Consider the following 24,398-nt stretch of genomic DNA (forward strand, 5'->3'; position numbering starts at 1 on the left):
ATGGATTGAGATATCCTTCACCTGTAGGTTAATTCTTTTCAAGCAAAAACTCTTAGTACAGAAATAATGAGTGATCATTCTACAAATTTTGGGAACTATGGGTAACTGTAAGAAATAAAAACTGTTGTATAATTTCACTTCTTTCAAAGCCAGGTTTGGTGGCATATGCCAGTTATCCCAGGAGACAGGAGCAGGAGGATTGCCATGAATTTGAGGCTAGCCTGAGCTACCTAGCAAATACCAGGCATGCAGAGATACACAGTAAAGCTCTATCTCAGACAGACCAACAGCGGAGTAAATCTCCTTGCCTGTTTTCCCCATTTCCTTCTCTATAGCAGTTGTGTTTTACTATATCCCACTCTCACCGTGGTTTGTTGTGGGATATTTGGACACTGTGTGAAGGTGTATTGCTGTGACTGGTCTAATAAAAAGCGGAAAGGCCCACAGGTGGGCAGGAGGTATAGGCAGAATTTCCAGGGAGAGACAGGAAGAGAAGGAAGAAGATAGGTGTGCAGGAGAAACCAGGAGATGGGGAGAGGAAACAGGAGATGCAAGTTGGAAGAAAGGTGATGCCACGTGGTATAATGTAGATTAATATAGACAGGTTAATATAAGTTATAAGAGCTAGTTAGGGACAACCCCAAGCTATAGGCTGAGCTTTCATAAGTCTCCATTTCATTATTTGGGAGCTGGCTGGCCGGACAAAAAGACTTGTTACAATGGTTCCTTTTAACTTCCTGGTGTCTGTAGTTACTCCAAACAGTACCCTCACATCTAAAGATCTGGGCCTCACAAATAAGAGAAAAATGGCATTTGTCTTTCTAGGTCTGTATTATCTCAGTTATATAATATTTTCTAGTTCCATCCATTACCTGAAAATTTCACGATTTCATGTTTCTTTATAGCTGACTAGAATTCCATTGTGTATCTATACTACACTTTTGTTATTCATCCATCAGTTTAAGGATACTTAGGTTGTTTCCATTTCCTAGTACTCGACCACTGGGGACATTTCGGCAAGACATCTGGTGATGTCTAATTTTGAAAGACTTGCTTTCCTTGACATCCCTCCTCCCTCAAGCGCTCTCATTGCACCACAGCCCTGCTAACACTTGATGCTGTCTGGTCCCTTTGCTTTCGATTGGCTCATTGTGGAGTGATGCTGGTGCTCAGTTAATTTTCTAAGTACTTATGTACCATGTAATTCACTCATTTAAACTGTACCAATCAGTGGGTGTTCTCACAAAGTTGTGTAGTCATCCTCTGTTCACCCCCCACCCAAAGAAGCCCAGACTAGCTGGTAGCCACTCCATTTCCTTCAGTTCCCCTTGGCCTAGATAGCCACAGATTTCTCTCTGGCTCTTGTGGCCATTCAGTATAAATGAAATCACACCTGCATGTCTTGTTCTGCCTGGATTGTTGCACTTAACATAGTTTTTCACAGCTTGTACAAATTTTACATGCATTGGTACTTGATTATTGCCAAGTAATCTTCCTTATATCCAAATTCCACATTTTGTTTCTCCAGCCGACGCCAATACAGTTTTGTGCTGTTTCCACTGTTGGCTGTTATAGAGGGTGCTGCTGGGGACATCTACATTCACGTTGCGTGTGGACATAGGTCATGTCTTCCCCGCTTCCCTCATTGCAAACATCTCCCAGCCTGAGCAATGTCATACTTAACGGTGCCTTCCCAAATGGGAACAGTGCTGTCGAACCTGAGCCTCTAATTTGTCAGAGTTTTTCACCAGATTCTATCTCAAGACCATAAAAACATTCTCTTGCCAGGTGGTAGTGGCGCAGGCCTTTAATCAATCTCAGTGAGTTCAAGGCCAGCCTGGTCTACAAAGTGAGTTCCAAGACAGGCTCCACAAGCTACACAGAGAAACCCTGTCTCAAAAAACAAACAAACAAAAAACATTCTCTCCCTAAAGCTTTATGGTTTTGAATTTTATAATTGTGAATTTAGAAAATCAAAAGGCCACAGAAACAAAAGCCAGCAGGGGAAGTGGAGTGACGCTGTGCACTGTGCCTCACTGTGAGGAGGATGGAGCTCATGAGCTCCTCGGGTACCGAGCCGGGTTTTCACAAAAGCTACTTCTGCCTGCAGGTTAAAATCGCTTACATTAACTTCCTCAATCACTGCTATGTGGACACAGAGGTGGAAATGAAGGAGATTTACACAAGCAATCACATGTGGAAATTGTTTGAGAATTTCCTCGTGGACATCTGCAGGGTGAGGCTTGTGTGTGTGTGTGTGTGTGTGTGTGTGTGTGTGTGTGTGTGTGTGTGTGTGTGTGTGTGTGTACACATGGGCATGTGACTGTCATCCTTGTTCAGAAATGCCGTAAAACCCACTGTGGATTTTATTCTGTGAATTTGTGAGTCTGTTCATAAGCCTTGATTATTTTTAATCCTTATTGGTTTTCTTTTTAATAATTTCATATTTTATTTTGTATTATAAGTGATTTTTATAACTCAAGGTGTAGAACTAATAAATTTATTTTAAAATTTATTCTTTAACCTTATAAAGGGCTACTCTTATTCTAAGCAGAAAAATTAGGTAGCAGATAGATAAAATCCAAGGCATTTTCTCATTCCAAACCCATGAGGTCAGATATTACACATTGTGGCCTCCTATTTCAAACTGCATCTCAGTAAAACTTGATTAAAGAGCATAGGGCCTCAGGGTGCATTAGGCTCTCCTCATTATGTGGGCGACAGAGAGCAGGCGGTTAACTTATCTGGGGGCAGTTTACCTTTAAGGGAAATTGGCTGCTCTACTTTAGGTCCCATTTGGTGCTCTTCAAGGTTTCAGACTTGCTGGGTACAGGCAGGAAGTGGGATGAATGGCCGGCCATGCAGTCTCCAATTTTATTCTTCTGTGTTATGTCATGCTACTCAAGCTGGGTTTTCTTCTCTTTCCACAGTGCATATGTTGTTTATTTACTTATTTGCTCTAATTACTTCTTGCTGGGATAAATTCTGACCTATAGAACTTTACCTCTGTCCTGCGATTGGTGATCACTGGGGGGAGGCGATGGGTTTCTCAATATTCTGGAGCAGGCGTTTCCAGCATGCGACTGTCTTCCAGGCCTGTAACAACACGAGTGACAGGAAGCACGCAGACTCGATTCTGGAGAAGTACGTCACTGAAATCGTGATGAGCATTGTCACAACCTTCTTCAGCTCTCCCTTCTCAGACCAGAGTACCACTCTGCAGGTGAGAACTGCCTCTGGCGGCACGGTTGTCATGTGGTCATCTGCAGTCCAGGCCTAGGCAGCGTGGGGTAACTGCTGTAATGAGCTTCTCTGCAAAGTCAGAATGGAAGGTCGCTTTGTCGGGGACCCTTGGGAGCAGAAATGCAGTTGACCATAGTAGCTTTAGGAATTGGCTCTGGGACCTCCCCTGTCTTCACATACTGAAACCCAGGGATGCTCAAGTCCTGAATACTAAATGGTGTAGTAATTGTATAGAATCTACTACATTTACATTGAATTTACATAAAACCCACCCACATGTTCCTGAAGACTGTAAGGTATCTCTAGAAGGCTTACAATGAGCTGTACCATGCAGCTGTACCATGTACCACTGCTGTGTGAGTAGTAGGTCTACTATATTGTTCAGGGGCTGAGACAAGGAAAAATGTGGTATGAATCCCATACAGATCTGATCATTATTTCAGATATTTTCAGTCCTTGATTAATTCTGCAGATGGAGAACCCAAGGACACCCAAGACTGATTATACCTAAAATTCTTTTATTCCAACCTCTCTTCAGTAATCTCCAGATACTGAGAACTCTCTCTTCGAGTATGTACACCTAGAATCCCTCAGAAGTGCCTTGTGGCTGGGGAGGGAGGTCGTTCAGTAGAACACAAGGGCTGCTACCTCACCAGCTCTGTGGGGCACCGTTCCCATGGGATTCTCTGTGACGCCTTCTCCAACTGTGCCGCCTTGCCGGAGCTTCGCCCTGGACTTACCTTGTCAAAGCCTGACCTCTGTAGATCTAGGGGCCGTCTGCGCTGTTTCAACCGAACACAGCACTTTGCTTCGTACAACTCACGCCTGAGTTGGTCACTACAGCAGTGACCACAAGCCCGTTGTCCAGGCGGCAGAGTGAAAGCGGGAATCGGCTCTGTCGCCAGTTGTCCTTGTCACGGACCGATGATTGGACCAGGATGGCTGAGCAAGAGACAAATTACAAAGTCTAAATTCTCCAATAAAAATAAATAAAGAGTTCATGTAAATTCTCCAAGAGAAGAGTGATGCATAATAGCCAATATAGTATTTGTACAATGGATTTCTGTATTTCAGTAACTATAAAGGAGTTATTTTAGGACTGGAGAGATGGCTCAGCAGTCAAGAGCGTGTACTATTCTTCCCGAGGACCCAAGTCCAATTCCCAGCACCCACATCAGGTGGCTCACAACACACTGTAACTCTGGCTCTAGGATAGAGCCTCTGTAGGCACCTGCCCTTGCGTGCATATGCTTATACATAATTAAAAATAATTTAAAATTTAAAAAAAAGAATTCATGTAAGCTTAACACAGGCTGTGAAGTAGATGGATTTTTGCCGTGGAGTGAACTCAGCTCAGACACTTCAGCTGTCATCCCCAGCCATGCTCTCAGATGCCAAGTAACAGTCACCATGATTTTAGCCCTGTGCTGACCCTAAAGCTAAGTTTGATCTACTCAGTAAAGTATATTCTCTTAAACACTGTTGAGAAACTTAAAGTAACTAAACACCAGCAGTTAAGCCATGGAGGAATGTAGTTACCGTGGCTGTGCATACTTGAGAAGTGGAGCAGGAACCCATTAGCAGCCAGACACATATGTTTGTGTTTCGACATGAAGTACCAACCAGGAAAGTGCCATGGTTAGTGAGGCCAGACCTGCTTCTCTTGTAGTATAACGTGACAGTCACTGTGACAATGCCCCCAGAGATCATGGAACAGTTTTGAAAACCAAAAATGTGTACTGTGGGCCAGCTGACGGCTCAGCACTTACTCACGGGCCTGATGACCTGAGTTCAATCCCTGCAGCAAGAGAGAACCAACTCCTAAGAATTGTCCTCTGACTTCTGCAACTGTGCTGTTGAACACACGCACCTACACACACACACACACACACACACACACACACACGCACAGGGATGTACATGCTTATGCATGTGTGCTCACACACACACACTCCAAAAGAAAGCTTCAAATGGTGCTTATATTATGGCTTCTCACATTAGCTGCTACTGTTCCCTGTTGTGGAGCAAATTTAACTAACTAATAAGCACGAATTACAAGCGAAGTATATCTTCAAATGACAAATGTTCTGAGTCCCGTCTGCGGCATAGAGTATCCACGTGTATCTAGAGTTCAAAGTCTAATTTGAAAGAAGTGGCTGACAGATTGCTGAGCAGTTCATTCGTTGCTAACGGACACTCCCTGTGGTGGTCCTGCAGCCTCCTGTACTTTTCTTTTGTGAGGCATGTCTTCTCCTTCGCTAGATCTCAGTGCCTTCTCCCTCCTTCCATATATGCCAGGGACAAAAACGGTGAAGTTGGCATTAGATGCAGCGCCTTTGAGCTGCCAGCGAAGTGAAGTGTCCAAGAGTCAGCTTGGAAACGTAGAATCGAGGGAGGAAGAGGAGAGTTTTGGAGGCTTCAGAGCAAGACAGATTGTATTCAAATCGCCATTCTGTCCCATACACTCTCTGTTAAGAGGGAGAGGTCACTGACTTTCCAGTGCCCTCCCTCTCCTTCACTCCCCTCCCTTTTCATGTCTTCGCTTCTGTTCCTTCTTTCTATTTTGAAATAGGGTCTTATGTAGCCTGCAGTGGCTTCAGACTCATGGTGTTGCCAAGGCTGGCCTTGAATTCCTGATCCTCCTGCTTCCCTCTCTCAAGGGTACCACACCACACCCGGCTCAGGACTTCTTTTATGTGTCCACGAGGGATATCATATCAACTTCCCATTCTCTTGTGAGAATGAGAGGTGATGTTTATCTGAAACATTCAGTACAGTGCCTAGCACACAGCAGGTGGTTCAAATGTAGAAGCCTGTACTAGTCTGTAGACTGATGTCTCCCTGACATTGCTGGGTCCTTGATTAACTGTGGGCACCTAGTTATCAATTCTTTGAGTGAGCGCTTGAATTTCTGAGAGTCGGAAGAGTGGTAATGACCAAAGATTAAAAGTAGACTTAAGTCTTAGCCATGACAGTGCGGAAGAGATTTCAGCGGGCCTGAGGAGAACATGAATGACTCAAGGGGGAAGGTGACAGAGGCCAGAGGAAGGTGCAGGCAGGAGAGGATTCCGAACCAAGTAGGACCTCAGGATCTAGGAAAGGAGAGAGAGGCTTAGTACGTGGGTGATGGCCAGCTAAATTAGTTTCACATTACAGTGAGGCGCTTGCTTCAGCTCTGTTCTGGGAAGGGAAAACGGGATTACATGGAGCTGCAAAATGAACTGAACTGGAGCAGAGAGAGAGGTGGGCAGAGGGAAGAAGGAAAAGAAGGAAGGAGCAAGGGATGGAGAGGACCCGCTACCCCACTGTCCCTTCCACAAGGCCTCCCTAGCCTCCCACCACTTTGAAATAGCACCCCCTTGTGGGCACATCCTGAAATTGTCACGATCCCTGTATTGCTTTTGATCACCCATCCAACCAACCAATGTACCAGCCATAGGAGTAGGCCTGTCATTCTGGCCAAGGAATCAAGTGAGCGCATGTCACCAGGCTGCCTGTTGCCTTTGGCAGGTAGGAGACAGCTACTGGTGATCTGTTAGGTCATCTTTTACATCCCCAGGTATCAGACAGGAGCAAGTAGTTGGTTCATAAACACTGGCTCAGGTGATTGAGTAACGGAGGGGCACTTCTCCGAGTTAGACTTTAGGGTTCTCATCCCAAGTTCAGCATTTACAATGGTGTCACCTCCTCCTTCACAGGATCACCCTGAGGCTGAATGAGATATTTGTGAAGTACTTAGCACAGGGCCTGGCCAGGGGGAAGCACTCAGGGCCTGTGGCTGTTTTGATTGGGCCCCTGTATAAACTCGGGAGCTAAGAAAAAGCCACCAAACTTAGGAGCTGATTCTAGGTTCCTTTGCCAGTTCTGCGGGCTCCATGCACCCTTGACCTCTATGAGTAATGTAGCTTAGTGCTGGATGGTGGGAGTGCAGGACGGGATGTGCTTCCTGAAGATTTCAGTCCCAGGTGAACTGAATGGGGGAAGAGGGTGACTCAGTGCCCTGCTGGCCCCTCTCAGCACTCCTGGGTAATTTTACCCTCCCTAGCCTTTGTCTTTCATTATAACACGAAGGTGACTTCCATGTCACATAATTATTATCCAGGCCCAAATGAGATCATGCATGACATGCTGGCTTGCATTCTACACTTAAGAAAGGGAAGATACATGAACCCCATTTACAGAGGAAACTGAATTTTCTATGACTCTGTTTCCTTTTCTTACAATGGACTCTCCTCCTCCGCTACGGTTCCTTTTCTTTCATCACAGAAATCCCTTTAGAATTCCCACTCCTTTTCTCTTTGCTCCAGTCTGCTGGTTTTTAGTGAAGCTGAAAGGATCATCTGTCCCAAACAGATGACCATGGTCTGGCTCATCATTAACAATTACCTTTGCCTGGTAGGTCCAAAGCTGTCATTTGGGGAGAGATAAAAATCACCATTTTAAAAAGCATCCAGAAAGTCAGTATCTAATTCAGCAGATGTGTGCATTCTCTTACTTTACAGGGAGTAGGAACTTAGACCTTCACAGAGAGGTCTTCTCATGGAAGGTAGCCTCCTTGTACCCAGTGTGCTGTGTTAAATGAATGTTTATAGACACTGCCCAGCACAGCTGGGTTATCTTTATATCAGTGAAGACACTGCCATAAGCAGGGAAGGGAGTAGATGCTGGCTAACATCCACGTAGCATTTCTCTTTTGTGAATTAAAAAGACAGTTTCTAGGGACAGTGAGATGACTCAGTGAATAAAGACACTCATGCCTGAGAACCTAAGTTTGATCCTTAGAGCCCAGATGCTAGGAAGACAGAACTAACTTCCCCATGGCACACATGCATGCATATAAATAAATAATAAATAAATAAATGTAAAAAAATGTTTTAAACATACAAACTCCGGCTGAGCACCATGACATGTGCCTATAATGCAGCTGTTGGGAGGCTGAGGCAGAAGAATCGTGAGTTTAAGGCTAGTCTGGATTCTGCTCTTAGGACATAGAGCTTGGAGGAAAGTGTGGGTCAGTTTACTATGATCTACCTTATGTATTGGATGAAGCTAACACCAAGGTGAAGCTATTGACTTGCAGTAATTCAGCTAGTTCGTAGCTGGATGAGGTTACTGTTTTGGGGAGTTAGATTTCACTGCTGATTCTTGTGATCAGAATTATTTAGATAATATCAAGTTTAAAATGCATAAAAATAAATAATTTCAAGTTTGTAATAATGGTATTTTATTGCTTTCAAATGATCCTGACTTTTTCTTGTCCTCTAGGAACTGTGTTCATTAGCTTTCTGTCACTACAATGAAAAACCTGAGATAATTAAGTTAGAAAGAGAAAAAGATTGTTTTTGCCTCATTAGCTTTGAGAAAGTTTCTGTCCACGATCAGTTGGTCCTGTGCTTTGGGCATGGGATGAGGCAGCATATCATGGCATCTGTGGGGCAGGCCTGTTCGACAGCTCATAAACAAGAAAGTGAAAAGAGCAAAGAGGAGGCCAAGGGCTCACAACCCCTGTCAAGGAAAGGCATTCTTCCCATGTCTGAAGGACTCTTCCTTCGTCCCACCTCATTCCAGCGGTGCCTTCTGGAGACCAAGCCTTTAAGACGTAGCTCTTTGTATCTGTACTACTGGAAACATCTGGAAAGCAGCCCCTTGCCCTTCTGAAGTCCTCCCACTAGCTTTTGATTCAGGACAGCATCTGTTTCTAACCAGACCATCAGTGTCCTACACAGTCTTCTTCACCTTGCCTCTCCTTCTTCCAGACGCGCCAGCCTGTCTTTGTGCAACTCCTGCAAGGTGTCTTCAGAGTTTACCACTGCAACTGGTTAATGCCGAGCCAGAAGGCCTCCGTCGAGAGCTGTATCCGGGTGCTCTCTGATGTAGGTAAGGTACCAAATCACTTATAATGGGATGCAAATGAATTGCCGGCTGTTTACCGAGCCTCTTGTAAGGAAGGAAGCTGCAAAGCCAGACCCAGTTCTTCTTGATTCCTCAGCCTCTGTTTTTGCCAAGCCGGCACAGTAAGAACCAGTAAGTCCTTGAAAAATAAGATTCCATAGTTCAAAGTCAGACAGTTCTTGGCAAGTGACAGTCCGCAAAGATACTCAAGGCCCCGGGAAGTCCCTCATTCAAAGCATGAGTCTGTTTACCCTAGCAGATGCATTTTGCTGTATGCAAACTTCCTTCCCATAAAGCACCATCAGATCCCAAGGAGCAACCTTTCCCACAAGGGCCGCATTGTTTTCATCTCCCTGCGCAGTGGCTGGTCCTCTTCCTCTCCTCACTCCCGAGCTCCCAATCCCCTCAAAGGCCGTTCTAAAAGGCAGTTATCCTCCCCGCCCCCCCTTTTCTTTCTGAGATGCTAGACATTGAACCTGGGCCTGTTCCATACTAGGCAATTACTCTAGCACTCAACTACACCCCAGCCCTTTTCAGAAAAGTTTAAGTGGTACCATCATTGTACATATCTCTGGAGTACAGCATGTCAGGGTAATTAGCTTCCTGTGTGCTAGGAACGTAAGACTTCTTTCTTCTAATTAGTTTGAAGTAGCTGGTCAATTGCTATAAATTATAGTTACCCCGGGGATGCCCATAATCTAGCCTTTCTCTGGCCCTTCTTCCTCTGCCCTTGCTGACCACTTTTCTTCTTTTACTTCTACAGCAGCTACTTAGAAAACAAAACAAAACCAACTTACGATGTTACCCCTTCCCCACCTTCCATAAGTTCTATGCAAAGGAATACACTTCCCACCCCAGGTGAGAAGTCGTGGGACTGGACTAGATCCCCAGGTCCTGGCAAAGAGCAAGGGTAACACTTGCCAGAAAGGATGTTCCTTAGGAACGAACGGGTGCTTTACAGGAAAGAAAATTTCCGTAGTGACCAGAAGATAAACATAAGTAATTCTGTGTTCTGCAATGTAGCTTTGAACAAGCATGGGGTATGTTTGTGAGGACCCGTTGCCTTGGTTTTTTAGGCCCTGCTTGGTTTCTTGTATTCTTATCCTCTCATATGACAGGTAGTGTGTGTGTGTGTGTGTGTGTGTGTGTGTGTGTGTGTGTGTGTGTGTGTGTGTGTTAGTTATAAGAGGTGAGGCTGAGAGAATGCCCGGATGACCCTCTGCTTTCTTTTTTTTTTTTTTTTTTTTTTTTTTTTTTTTTTTTTTTTTTTTTTTTTGGTTTTTCGAGACAGGGTTTCTCTGCGTAGCTTTGCGCCTTTCCTGGAGCTCACTTGGTAGCCCAGGCTGGCCTCGAACTCACGGAGATCCGCCTGGCTCTGCCTCCCGAGTGCTGGGATTAAAGGCGTGCGCCACCACCGCCCGGCCTTCTGCTTTCTTTAGACTGGACAGCAGTTTATACAGATGTGACGTGCTGTTCAGGCTGAAATGTCTGAGTGAGTCCTTGCCCCATAAGTTAATTGATTCAAATATGAGGAAGCCAGTGGCTTGATGGCTGGCTACATTTGATTAGAGAAGCTACATCATTCAGTAGTCTCAGCAGGAATAATACAGAGAAAGCAAGAGCACAGCTCAGTGGTAGAGAACTCGCCTCATCTGCATGAGGCCCTGGCTACAGTTTCTGGAACTGAAAGGAAACAAAAACAGAGAGCAGATGCCTGCGCAAAAACACCCAGCCGATTTGACTCCCCAAACCCAGTCCTGTGCCCCTTGGGAATGGCCACCTTGTGACTAAAACCATACCTGAAGCCCAGTGTGTGTTGTTCAGTTCTAGATAGCTTAGCCAGAGCAAGGATTTTCTTTCTTCCTTCCTTCCTTCCTTCCTTCCTTCCTTCCTTCCTTCCTTCCTTCCTTCCTTCCTTCCTTCCTTTCTCTATTTTTATTTTATGTGCATTGATGCTTCGCCTGAATGTATGTCTGAATATGGGTATCAGATCTTGGAGTTACAGACAGTTGTGAGCTGCCATGTGGGCACTGAGAATTGAACCTGGGTCCTCTGGAAAGAATAGCCAGTGCTCTTAACTGCTAAGCCATCTCTCTGGCCTCCAGGGCACGGATTTTCTAACAGAGATGAGTGTAAACCATGTACCCTACTTTTTTATATTATATTTTTCTCCCATGGTTTTCCACTTAATAGAGTAAACTGTTAGGAAATTATTGACCAGCTATCGATTCTTTCCCTGTACATTGTATGTTCTATTAAGATTTTAAAAAAAAAAAAAAAAGGTTGCCCTCTAGCACATCTTTCAGAATGCTTCAGTTCTTTTTACAGTCAGACACAGGCAGTATAGAACACTTTCTATTTCCAGTTTTTTTAAAACACTGAAGACAAGAGATGGTTCCTTTGGTTTGGGGAGGAGTCTCCACACAGAAGTGTTCATCTGAGCTTCCTTTTTAAGGTTAACTTATATTTAGAATTGCTTTCAGGTTCATGGGAAAGTTACAAACAGATGCAGTAGGGTTCTGTGTCCTCCCCACCTTTTTCTCAGTTATCCACATCCCCATTGCTAATGCACATTGTCAAAAGTTAGAGAACGACGCCAATACATTGTCCCCAGCTAAACTCTAGGCTTGATTCAGATTCACTGTTTCCATCAATGTCCCTTTTCTGCACCTGGGCACACCTCCACATCTGTCTCATACTCAACTGTCAGGTCCCCAGTCTGATCTGTGACAGTTTCTTCCTTTTTTCTTTTTATCCGTGACCTTGACAGTCTTGATAAACAAGTACTGGCCAAGTGTCTTTTCTAGTATCCCTATGGTGGATTTCACTGTGTTTTCTCATGGTGAGAGTGAGTTGTCCTTTTTTAGGGAGGGGAAGAATAGCCTACAGTATAGTTGCTGTTTATGTTCTGGTCGTCAGAAGTCAGCTTTTTGTAGGACAACAACATTGGTTAAAAACAATTCCCTGGCCTAGCAAGTTGTTTGTCTGGATAATTCTTAAAATGTACAAACATGTGGGCATTGATAGGAAGCCATTCGTTTAAAAAGCAAGCTGACATTGAGCTGTTCCTACGTCTTCCCCAAGCTTTATCACTTGGTACCATTTTCGTGTTCATGGTTGCTCCTGTCCCCAGAATTGGAACCGGGAAATCCTAACCTAAAATATGGTTAAAGGTTGAGCTCCCTCTCTGTCTTCACCAGACCATACATGCTTGCCTTATTATAGGCATGGAAGAAAAAATTGGGCCTAGTGGCTGCTGAGGATCAAAACCCATATCCTGCTGCTCTGAAAGTTGTAGACTCACGGGTCGTCTGTCTCTTTTGCAGCCAAGAGCCGGGCCATAGCCATTCCTGTTGACCTGGACAGCCAAGTCAACAACCTCTTCCTGAAGTCACACAACATTGTGCAGAAAACAGCCATGAACTGGCGGTTATCAGCCCGCAACGCTGCTCGAAGAGACTCTGTTCTAGCCGCTTCCAGAGACTACCGAAATATCATCGAGAGATTGCAGGTAACGCCTGATGCTGAAGGAAGTGGAGATTAACTTGATGATCGCAATTGTATTTTTCTCAAGCCACAAAACATACAAGCTGGGTTGCAGAGAGAGGTCTGTGAGGCCAGGGGGACCAAGTCATTTGGTAAACAAAAGCACTCGAAAGGGGGCCCACTCACCTGTTAGTTGCCTGAAATCTCCGTAGAGCCTCCCTGTGGCCAGGGCTTCCTCACATTGAGACAGCCAGCAGAATCTATAAACATTTCTAGGGACCTCTTGAAAGCAGTTTTGTCTTTATCACCCAGCTTTAAAGATGTCACTTGACATTAATTCTGCTGCCCTCTACTGGTCAGTGCAGCCCCAGAGGTGCACATCATCTCTTAGGAGGGGAATTGAAACTGCTATTCGATGGGAAAGATGTCCATCCTGTGTTACAACAATGTGATGTGTGAACTAGAGTGTTTTGTAATAGCTGTCGTTGGAAAACACATGCCCTTGAACAGTGGCACACAGCATCATGAACACTCAAGGGCTTCTGCTAAAATGTCTAAGGTTACTGCTGTAGATAAAAATTGTTATCGTTTGGAAAAGCAATTGAGTCACCGTGAGGCTCCATAATTTACATAAGGACAAATAAATTCACTGACTGATTCATCAGCCCTGGGCAGGTGATGTTTGAGGGTGAGAAAAGCCGAAAATGATCTCCCCCTCTCAGAGTCTCCAGTTTTGGAGCAGATGAGGCAGTTAATCGGCTAATTACACATATAAACCTAAAGTGACGACAGGAGACCTAATCTTGACTGGGGTTAGGGTAGAGGGTGAGGGATGCTTGGCTGAGCAAGTAACATTGAGCCAAGATCAGACTTAAAGAAGCAAAGAGTGGGGAGCATCTTTTATAAAGAATATTGTACAGAACGAACCAGCTGCCTGGCTACATTCCTTGCAGCTAGAAGGCCTGTGGAGCTTTGGTGACAAGTTAAGGATTACAGTCCTTCCTGTGGAGAAGGCATTCCTCAGCAAAGGGAACTTGGTTTCCTAAGGACTGTTTCCTGACTTTCTGTGTTTTTGGAAAGGTGAGGGATACAGACTTAACACTCCATGAACATTCAAACACTGTTTTCCGGACAGAACAGCCCATGTCAGTTATCTGCAAACATGTTAGTTTCTTGCCTCTTCTTAGACTTAGTAAACACATCCTGGGAAATGGAATAGATGGCAAAGGTGGGTCACACTTTCTATAAAGACTTGTCAGTGCTTTTAAGGATCCTGGGTCCGCAGTTAGGCATTGTCCCCGAGTCCCTGACATCATTAGATGCCCCCGTGCAGCAAGAGTTGTAATAAGGACGGTCCCTTGCCCAATAACCACCTCTATGATTAATTCTCATCTAGACGCTTGCTCCCTCAGCATTAGCACCTTCCCCAACTCATTGCTTTGCCATCTTTGTTTCTCTCTCTCTCTCTCTCTCTCTCTCTCTCTCTCTCTCTCTCTCTCTCTCTCTCTCTCTCTCTCCTCTCCTCTCCTCTCCTCTCCTCTCCTCTCCTCTTCTCTTCCTTGCTCTCTCTCTTGCTCTCTGATTGCTGAATGTCATACATTTGAAAATACGATGCAAACAGATGTCAGTGTAAAGCCAGACTTCTCAAAAGATGCAAGCTTTCCTGCAGTGGGTTAATACAGTGTTAGAGAATTCCTTCCATCCCAGGCAAATGCTTTCAGCTGTGTTCGAGTTGGGACCAGTAGGGAGTGAAGAGAAGGGGAAAGAGAAGGACCAGTGAAGGAGTGAGGAGAAAGGGGAGAGAGGAGAGGAAGAATTGTCTCAAAGGCATACTTTTAGGGAAGCTAGTGAGGATCTCTTCTTCACTTCCATGAAAGTCGTATGAGTTAGAGAATCTGCATCCTGCTTTCTTAGGATTTTTGTTGGGAACCCCTTCCTCCACCAGGAGAAATTATCTAATTTTGTATCCCTTTCTATGTGTCAATTATCTAATTTTGTATCCCTTTCTATGTGTCCTAAACATTATTGAACTGTTACCATTACACAGAGTCTCTTAAACATAAGCTAAGACTATCTTTATGTGGCTTAATTTTAGTTTCTGGATAAAATATCTTTTGATTCCTTTTTTAAAGTCCCCAACAGTTTAAAAAATTGCAGTGAGGTGTCTCTTCCCATGCGAATCCCCTTGTGCTGTGTTCCTCCCTGGTCTTAGCATGCTGCTAGTTAAACTCTGAGTCAGCAGGCCTTGGGACAGGCTACAAGCCATGGCACGGGCTGCAGCATCTTTTGAAGATGATTCCTCATCTGTTTCCTATCATTTGCCTTTAAATGGTGTTTGTTGTGTTGGGTTGGTGGCCCTTTCAACTTCTCTCTGTTTTCCTTTCCTACAGCTGTGTGTTTTGCATTTGAAGACCATCATGCTATCAGGGTACATGTATTTAGCATGTTGATACAGCATGTTCATTCATTTGTGTTCTCATGTTTATATGACTTTATTGTGTAAATGATGCTCATTGTAAAGAACCAGACAGCACTAGTAACTATGCAGAAGAATATTCAAATCCCCTCTGATCCCACCACGCAGAGAAAACTAGTGGTGATGTATTAGTGGGATTTGGTATGTATTTTTTAGATATGGATATTGTTCTTGAAAACAGTGTCATAGAATCCAGACTGTTCCCTGACTATTTTAAACTTATACTGTAGACATCTTTTCACATTGTTAAACCTGTTTTTGTGTTATTGTACTTACACATATGTGGAATGGCCCTTGAGTAGCATAAAACTGTCTCAGATGAAGGGGTAGAGAAAGTGTTGATTTGTTTGTCCTTTGTTTTCTGGATTGGGAGGCAACGCTTCCGGTAACCACTGGACAGTATCTAATAACCGAAAATCACAGGAGATAGTACTAAAGCTACGCTAACACAGCCTAGCCTGTACGCTATGCTTAGGCGGAGATAGCCTTGTTAGCCAGCTTCTGCCTGAGCTGCTGACCAAGCGACGCTTTCATTGCAGGACATCGTGTCTGCCCTGGAGGACCGCCTCCGGCCCCTGGTCCAGGCTGAGTTGTCTGTGCTGGTGGATGTTCTGCACAGACCAGAACTGCTTTTCCCTGAGAACACAGATGCCCGGAGGAAATGTGAAAGTGGTGGTTTCATTTGCAAGTAAGCAGCCTCCCTCCTGGAGTGGTCAGTATCCAGAAAACGCCGATGGCCAGGCCAAGGCCCTGGTCGGAGGAGGAGCCGTTGGCCAGTTTTTAACATTGTGGGTTCAAGTCAGATACTAGACTCCTGTTCTGACCACCCCAAAGTAAGCTCGTCAATTAGATCCTATTTACCGACACTCCCCCGCTAAATTGAACTGCATGCCTGTTCATTTTCTTCCTCCATTCAACAAGTTGAGAGCAAACACCTACCGTGTGTGGTACAGACAAACAAAATGTCATGACCCTCCAGGTCCTCAAAAGTCTTGGATCTGCCTTGACCTCGATACCATTTCCTAACATGTTCTTAGCTTCTTAGTGTATGCCATGGGGGCATAATCTAAAAAGAAACCAGCGGTTTTATGGTAAGAAATCCCCATTTGATTTTTCACCGGTGAGATTAGTTGTTTGTCTAGCTGGAAGGTGGGCTCTGCCCTGGGAGCTCCTCTGAAGACAGAGAGGATACAGAAAGTGTGTGTTTGCCCAGCCACCAACCCCATGAGGCTTTTAAAAATATGCTATTGGCATATATTAGCTGCAATCCTCAGTGGATAAATAGCCACACTGATGAGTAGGGCTCTGTCTGCTTCCCCCTCTTGGTATAAGCTCTCCATTGTATGTGGCCAGCTTCTGCCCTGTCGGCCGGGCTATCTGTTCCCAACCAGCAGGTGTCGCATGTGAGACGTAGCTGCTGACTGGTTCCTTAAGCTCCTGGATGTCTTGAAGTATATTTAAAGTTGGAGCCTTTAATAAAGATTTGTTCTTTAACCGACTAGTTAGACCAAGTTTCTTGTGAAAGGTCTTGAGCTGGAGGATGTTTTCTGGATGTGACCTGTGATTTTCTTTTATCCAGGCTAATAAAGCATACCAAGCAGCTGCTAGAGGAGAATGAAGAGAAACTGTGCATTAAAGTCTTACAGACCCTCAGGGAAATGATGACTAAAGATAGAGGCTATGGAGAAAAGGTACTGCATTTCATTTTCATGTTTAAATCATGCTGTAGTATTAAACGTAAGGTTTGAGCGTGCTTGGAAACCCCTTAGTTTTTTAAGCTGTTTCTCCTTTCTCTAAAGGTAGCTGAATCATACGACTGTTTCCCTGCAAGTCAAATATTATTAGTTGTCTTTCATAGACTACTCACCGTATAACCTAATGTCAAGGAAATAGTTGTGAGACCTTTCCTATTGAACTTCCCAGTGAGGCATAATCCTCTTATGTATCAGTCCTGATTCCTGAATTTGAGGTTCCAGCTAAGCATACCTGTGAGTTGACTTACCTCTTTCTGATGTAATGTTGCACAATCCCTCCAGCACCTCAAGAAACTCCCTCCAGTTCTAACTGGAAGTAAGACAAGCAAGCATGTCACCACTTCTGATTGAGATTGTGAAATAGAGAATCCCCATGACCTGACAGTTCTTGGTATATGGAGAGAGCAGGCATATGACATGTGTCTCACAAAGGGAACAGTGGGGCAAGAATAATCCTAGTGATTCTTCTCATCTCCAGCAGGAAACCTTAAGCACAAGTCTCAATGCCAGCAGCCTTCATTGGGTAGTTAATAACATCACTAATTGTCTGCTAGCCACGTTTATCAATAGTTCCTGATCTCATTGGCCTATCAGAAGACCCAGTAACTCACTGGTCAGCTCTGAGGAAGAGCCTTGGTCCTTAAACCACGTCTTCCCCTCTCAGAATAAATTAAACCACGTCTTTCTTTGTCATAATCGATGGTGATCATCAGAAATATAACTGACTGCTGAAATCTTGCTTTTCAGCCTATTTCAGCAATTTCAGTCTCTCGTTAATGTTAGCTTACTTAACAGATGAAGCTTCCTGAATTAGAAAAAGAAAACAGCAAAGTGTGCAGTTGTTACTGCCTTATCTATCCCTCCACTGTCCCCAAATCTCTAGGTTTTTAAATATCACCCTAGCCAAGGCTAAAGCGAACCTAACATGCACAAAACCCTGGTTTTGACACAGTACTCTGTATAAGACTAGATGTGGTGGTGCATTCCTGTAATCCTGGCACTAGGGAGGTGGAGGCAGGCTGATCCAAAGTGTAAAGTCATCCTTGGCTACTTAGAGAGTCCCAGGCCCAGCCTGGGATACATGAAATCCTGTCTCAAAACCAACCCAACAATCAAAATCATTCTAAATGTTTACAATATGTACATTTAAAGGTGCATACTTGGTCATGGAATAAGGATTTCGTGGACAAAACCTGATAGGAAGAAGCTTATGAATCTAAATAGTAGGTGTGAAGAGCCTTAGTCCAGTGAGAAATGATGACTTGCCCATATAGACACACACATGGGCAGGTTTTAATCGAAAGAAAGGGAGGGAAGAGAAAAGTCAAGGGCAGCGTAGGGGTGGGGTGAAAAGAGAAAGAAAGACGGATAGATGTCAGGGAGTGGGAGGATGCTATGAAAGAGTAAATGGCCAGCGTTTAGAAGAGTCTCTTGGCCCTCTATTCACTTTCCTTGGTAGCTGGTGAAGAAATTAGCCACACCCAAGCCCAGAGGTTGACGTCTCTTTCCATACTGCTTGGGACTGTCATCCCCACTTCAGGAAAATGGAAACACTGTAAGCTAGGATGGGGAAGACCACAAAACCAAGGGAGTTGTTCTAGGAACCTGCAATACAGACCTGAAACCTCCCGCCCTGATGTTTTGACTATTTGAAAACGCTGCTTAACCATCTATACGTATGGCACTTTGAAATGGGTGGGAGGTGTGAAGGGTTTCTACTTCCCTCAGTCTGGCTGTCAGTACTGACTTTGTCTCACCAAGGTTCTTGGGTGATATTACTGATGGCTGCTGCCTGTCCTTGCTGGACTGAAGAAGCATGACCCATAGGCAGGCCAACATTTTCAAGGGTAGAAAAAACTCACAGCCAAAGAACTAACCTCCTCAAGGAAACCAATTGGCTTGGCTTTTTATAAACGAGGTTGGTTGTCCTTGGCCTGGTGCTGAGGACACTCCCATGCTTTCATCTCGGTTTTCCTGCTGGTTGCCCCTTGTGTGGAATGTTCCCATGGCTACCACTTTCCTGAGGATATTTGGTACTGTCCTTCTTTCCTGCCCTTTCTTGAGTCTTCATAACCAGAGAATCAGAGCTAGAAGAGGCCTCAGGCTTTGCCTCATTAACCCTCCCTTGGGCATAAGCACCTGGGCTGGGATGAAATATCTGCCCAAGATTACATGGAGAGTCTGAATGGGATCAAGGCTAGAACCTCGATTTCCCACATCCCAATATGTGTCCTTTCCTGCCTCTCACATGCTGTGTCCTCCAGTTGGGGCCATTTCTCTGTCTTTTTCTCTAAGTGGTAGTCCCTATGGAGAGAGAGGCTTTGTGTGCCTTTGCTCATCTTCACATTTTCATTCAACTTCAGGACTTTATCAAGGTCACAAATGACAAAGAAATTTGAAACAATTCCTTATTATTCTGCTCAAAAAGTGTTGGTGGGCTTATATGGATGTACTTTCATAAAGGGAAAAAGAGACCATTGAGAAGTATGACTCAGATTACCAAATAGATTAAAATATGTCTCTTGAAAGCTGGCATACTTTTTAATCACCAGATATAAAATTTACTGACCTCTTAGGTGCCAGTCTCCTATCTTACCTCAGGTCAGCCTCAGAGATAAATATTGTCATTATTTTTAGACTCAAATGTGGACACATAAAAAGGTTAATTATTTTGCCTAGGATCACACAGCCAAGAGCAATGCTCCATAAACATAAACCCATAGTCTGACTCCAGATACCTAGAGTTTCACCAGTACATCGCAAGCGAGCAGAGGAACTACACTTGAGTGCTTTGAAGTTTGCCTATCGTCTTAGCATTGACGGTTTCATTTTGCTAGATGGTTACTGCATAGAGGACAGGAACAGTCAGTGTTGCAGAATGTCTAGGCTTCAGCTCAGTTCTGATTTGTTACCCACTTGAAAAAAAGTCTCCATTTGGCAGCAGGTAAGTTCATAAATTCTGGTTGTCCTGGGGCCATCAGAAACCTGTGGTTTTGAATAGGTCCTATATTAGGAATCAGAATAGTGAGGAGTGAGTGTTTAGCCCACTGTCCACAAGATGTGTTAGTCCAGGAAATGTCAAAAGGACTAAATGAATCACAATTGTTGTGTTATAGTGAAATACCTGAGAGGGGCTATGTCATAAAGAAGACAGGAAGCTCTATGGTAAAGTGTTGGCCTAACAGACACAGTCCCTGCTATCAAAATAGATAGATGATAGATAGATAGATAGATAGATAGATAGATAGATAGATAGATAGATAGATAGATAGATACATACATACATACATACATACATACATACATACATACATACATACATAGATGAGTTACACAGTTTGGGAGCCTGAAACAAGATTGGGCAGCTCCAAAACCAATGTAGAGTAGTAAGTACCTCATGAAGGAGTGAGAAATCACATTCTTAAACAGCCACAGAGCGATTCCGGAATCTGCCTGGCCCTTATAACTAACTCTCCTAATAACTAACTTGGAGTTCAGCTTGGTAACTAAGACCACTGAACACCAAAGAATCCGAGAAAGGAACGCTACCAGGAGTTTGAGGCCAGCTTGGGCTATATAGAGAGCTCCAGAATGAGACCATGTTCCCCCTCAAACCAAACCCAAGCAAAAAATTTAAAAATAAACCATCCCAGATAACAAAGTATTAGTTCCATACAAGGACAGGCCCCTGTGACCGAGGCCCTCCCCCAGGTCTTATCACCTGTTAGCATGTCACCAGTGAGGTCCAGCTTCCCTGTGTGAACTGCCAGGATATACTCAAACTGTCTCCACAGCATAGCAAGCACTCAGGAATTGAATTATCTTCACCAGTTCAGTTGCATCCCTGAATGCAAAGAACCAACAGTGTATTTATTCATGGTGTGAAGTATAAAAATAAAGACCATTTGAAAAATTATCACCAAAATGGTGTTGAAGTACATCTTGGTATGAAGCTGCCAGTATCTCTGCATCCTGCATCTTCCAAGAGATCAGACTTTAGAATGATACCATGATTGTGTAAATATAAATATGCATATGAAGTGCCCACTAAAGTCTGCTTTGAGTCTGGAATACATTTTGCCCATGGTTAAGAAAACGGTAACATTCCCATGGCTAAGAATCTTAAAGATTGTTCTGAATCTCTCTATAGCTCACAGAAAATCTTCAAGCCCCTTGATCCTGTTTGAAAAAATAACATAGTTATCTTAAGTATCGACCTCTCTCGGTTCATTGTGGGTTTTTATTATGCTGATCTTGGTTCATATTGTTAGTCAGAGAGCTTTGAAAGAAATTCAGAGGCCAGGAACTAATGTAAGAGGATATCCCAAAATTTATTTAACATTCCACTTGCCCCTTCTGAATAATCCCTGCTTTAGTTCTAGAGCGAGCCAACCCCAGGTAATGCCAGGGTTTTTATTTCTTACAATTGTCAGCTCTCTGCTAACCACGGAAGCTCCTGGTTCTAGATGAGTAGAGTTTTGGCCTTTCTGGCTACTAGTATTTCTGTCAAACACTTAACTTTTCAGAATGGAATGTAACAGAGTTGCTGTGAATTGGCCTGCCATCCTTAAACCAATGTACTGAGATAATTCTCTTGTGATTTTTTTTAATTCCCCTGGACTTGACGCCAGGATACCCATGTTACTAATCTAACTGGGGCAAATGTTGACCATCGCTCATCCACGCTCCCAGGTTCTGAGATATGTTGGTCTCTGCCTCCTGAAGTTAATCCCAGATCTGGCTGAGCCCAACAGCAGTTTGGGCTCCTGACCCCAATAAACCTGTCTGCTTCTGCAAAACAAAGCTCAGGGAGTTGGCTCTCAATCCCACTCAGTTCAAGAACTCGTGTTTACAAGCAAGCACAAGGCTGTCTTGAAGCTTGGATGATGGACTCGTGAGGTTTGTTGCCTGGTGTGTGAATAGAGCATGGCACATACTACATATTCTGTTCCAGAGCAGATGCCATTCCAAGCTGTGGCTGGGTCCCCTGCCTAACTTCTTTCAAATGGCCACCGTCTAGCAGCACATGAAGGTGACATGGTTGAGCTAAAGCATACATTTGCAACTTTCTAACTTGTAGATTCTTGTGTTTCCCTTCCTAACAGATCTCTTTCTCTCCCCTCCTTTCTTCTTTTCCAGCAAATTTCCATTGATGAATTGGAAAATGCCGAGGTCCTAATTTTGTTGTTGTTTTTTTGTTTTGTTTTTAATGTCCCGTAGTGGCGTCTCCATGATACCCTTCCAGTTAGCCCTGTGCTGTGTCCGCTGGTCTCTGTGTTTCGCGTCTGACTTTGTGTAGTGTGCCCACCGAGAGTGAGCAGGGTCGGTCCTGTCTGTGTTAGTATTTCCCCCCGGAACGTTTGTCATTTGTCCTTGGCTATCCCACCGTCATCCAGATAAAGAGTTTCTAAGCTGAGACAAGGTTTTGATTATCCCCTCATCCCAACTGAATCTGTGGTTGATACTGGTCACTAACTTATTATGCCTGAAGCTCACCGTTGATGTTAACACGAAGGAACTTTGTTTTGTGTTAAGCATTTGACACAAAGAGAGAGACTAGGTTGAGGTGGTTGGGCAGTTGTTAAAACACAACAACGACAACACACCAAACCCACTACTCTCTTGCTGGCTGTGTTGAAAAGCGTTACAAGGTTGGCAGGGGGCGGGCGGCAAGGTGTCCCGGAAATATTTTCATTAGGCATTGTGAATCCACCCCTGGTTTTAGGAACACCCCATAGCCATGACTTTTCTTCCGCAAGGTAGGTGCAGAGAGGAAGGTGTCAATCCGTGGTTCCTACACAGATCTGTCAAGTTGCACTTCCAGTACTGTCCTGGAAACTGATTGATACATGAGTGGATTGGAGGCTGCCTTCCTCTTGTTGGTTCTGTGCATTTTTCAATAGCCTTAGTGTTTTTAGGCCATGATATGTAGTTGGTAGGGGGTACCAGCAAGATAAAAAAAAAAGTTGTTAGGGGGAATATATATACACACACACACACACACACACACACACATGGTTTTATTGGCTGGTGAATAGAGTGGGATACATTTTTATTTAAATTTTTTGTTAGGCTAGTTAATTAATATCTTATTTTGGATGGAATGAAGCTACCAGATTAGACATGTTATCCACTGTCTTTACATTAACTAATATACTGTAGTTGAAAAATCTTAATAAATGGCTTAGCTATACCTAAGGAAAGTTAAGATGCACCATAGACTTAACTCTGGAAGTAACACAAGTGGTTATGGAGTTGGACTGGCTGCCTCAGAAATGGCGTTCTGAGAGGTCAATGGCCGCTCTTAGACCACACAACTAGAGCATGGCCAGCTGGGTCTTACATGTAGCTGCTTGAGCTCTATATAGGCCTGTATGGTAAATTCTATATGAACACACTCGTCCTCATTTTAATCAGACACAAACGTGTCTGTGCTTTAATCAGACATGCTTGTAGGATGCAGAGGGGTGGAAAGAGGCAGACACCTGTGGCGTCATTAACTGCTTGTAGCGCAATCCTTTTTTCTTGTTTCACATGTAGCTTTCCTACTTCTGAATTGTTCTATACTAGAATGTCCTGGACTGAATTTTGTACGCTAGCCCCCTCCAATACTCTTGTTTCTACTTAGAGTTCTAAAGGCCTCCCTTTGAATTACTCCCCTGGGCTATTGAAATTGAATTTCTATTTGCTTGGGTACAGCTTAAGTCAGGGAAAGAAAACCCTCCCTCACTGGAGTCTGTGCAGCATTATTAATACACTGTCGGCACCATAGTAATCAGTTGATGTGTTTGCTTGCTCAAGGTACAACTTGGTTCTCCTGACTAGGAGTTTATTGCTTGCTTATGGAAAGATTCCACAGTTGGAGCAGGTGTGTTTATAATTATACTCTGGGAAATAGAATACTGTCTGTTTATAAAGGAAGAATGTTCTGGCAGGCACTTAGATTCTTTGAAAATTCCCTGAGGAAGCAACTGTGGCTCCCCTCTGCGGAGTTACCCCTGGCAACAGTCAGAACCCTGGGACACCAACACCCTGTCCCTGGTCCCTCGGGCTATTGGCTCTGGCCCTCTTCTCAGAGATGACTGATTGGCCTTCATCATCAGCCCATTCTGGAAAGCACCACAGGAGAGTGCGCGCCCCCCACCCCCAACCTTTCACCAGTGTGTGCCTGTGGAAGCTGTCATCCCTGAGCTTCCGCAGAAGTTTAATGAGAGCTCCTGCTGGCTCAAGCCCTGAGTCCTGAATGTGCTGGGGAAAGGATTAGGCAGGCCTGGTCTCTCTGTCTCCTCGCTGGTGAAGAGCTACCACCCTTTCATGATAAAGGCCAGGTGGGCCTGTCGGCACAGAGGTGCTGCAAACAAGTTAGGGAAAAAGAAAAAGCCTAAGGCCTTCTGCATCTGCAGGACTTTGGGGAGGAGGGTAAAAGAAGGGCAGGGGCATGAACTCCTCCTCATAAGGAACGTGCATTGTATGGGCCCTTCCTGGCTGCCTCCTAGAGTAAAATTTCGTTTGACACCAGAAACAGGAAGGTGTTGATGTTCATGTTT

General features: G+C 44.2%; 1 protein-coding gene across 18 annotated transcripts in view; it reads left to right on the forward strand.

Annotated features, from left to right (window-relative positions):
- The window catches only part of Itpr1 (inositol 1,4,5-trisphosphate receptor type 1), a 343,419-nt gene that overhangs the window by 194,868 nt on the left and 124,153 nt on the right, over positions 1-24,398 (forward strand). For 10 of the 18 annotated variants that reach the window (XM_076567493.1, XM_076567494.1, XM_076567496.1 and 7 more), the window contains 6 exons: positions 2,111-2,236; positions 3,095-3,223; positions 9,000-9,120; positions 12,462-12,646; positions 15,637-15,785; positions 16,677-16,788. In XM_076567493.1, coding sequence (XP_076423608.1) covers positions 2,111-2,236; positions 3,095-3,223; positions 9,000-9,120; positions 12,462-12,646; positions 15,637-15,785; positions 16,677-16,788 — 822 coding nt within the window. Of the gene's footprint in view, positions 1-2,110; positions 2,237-3,094; positions 3,224-8,999; positions 9,121-12,461; positions 12,647-15,636; positions 15,786-16,676; positions 16,789-21,990; positions 22,024-24,398 lie in introns of all 18 variants that reach the window. The other 8 variants (XM_076567490.1, XM_076567491.1, XM_042273747.2 and 5 more) reach the window with 1 other exon arrangement.

The sequence above is a fragment of the Peromyscus maniculatus genome, chromosome 3 (genome assembly GCF_049852395.1).
Source record: "Peromyscus maniculatus bairdii isolate BWxNUB_F1_BW_parent chromosome 3, HU_Pman_BW_mat_3.1, whole genome shotgun sequence".
NCBI classification, from domain to species: domain Eukaryota; kingdom Metazoa; phylum Chordata; class Mammalia; order Rodentia; family Cricetidae; genus Peromyscus; species Peromyscus maniculatus.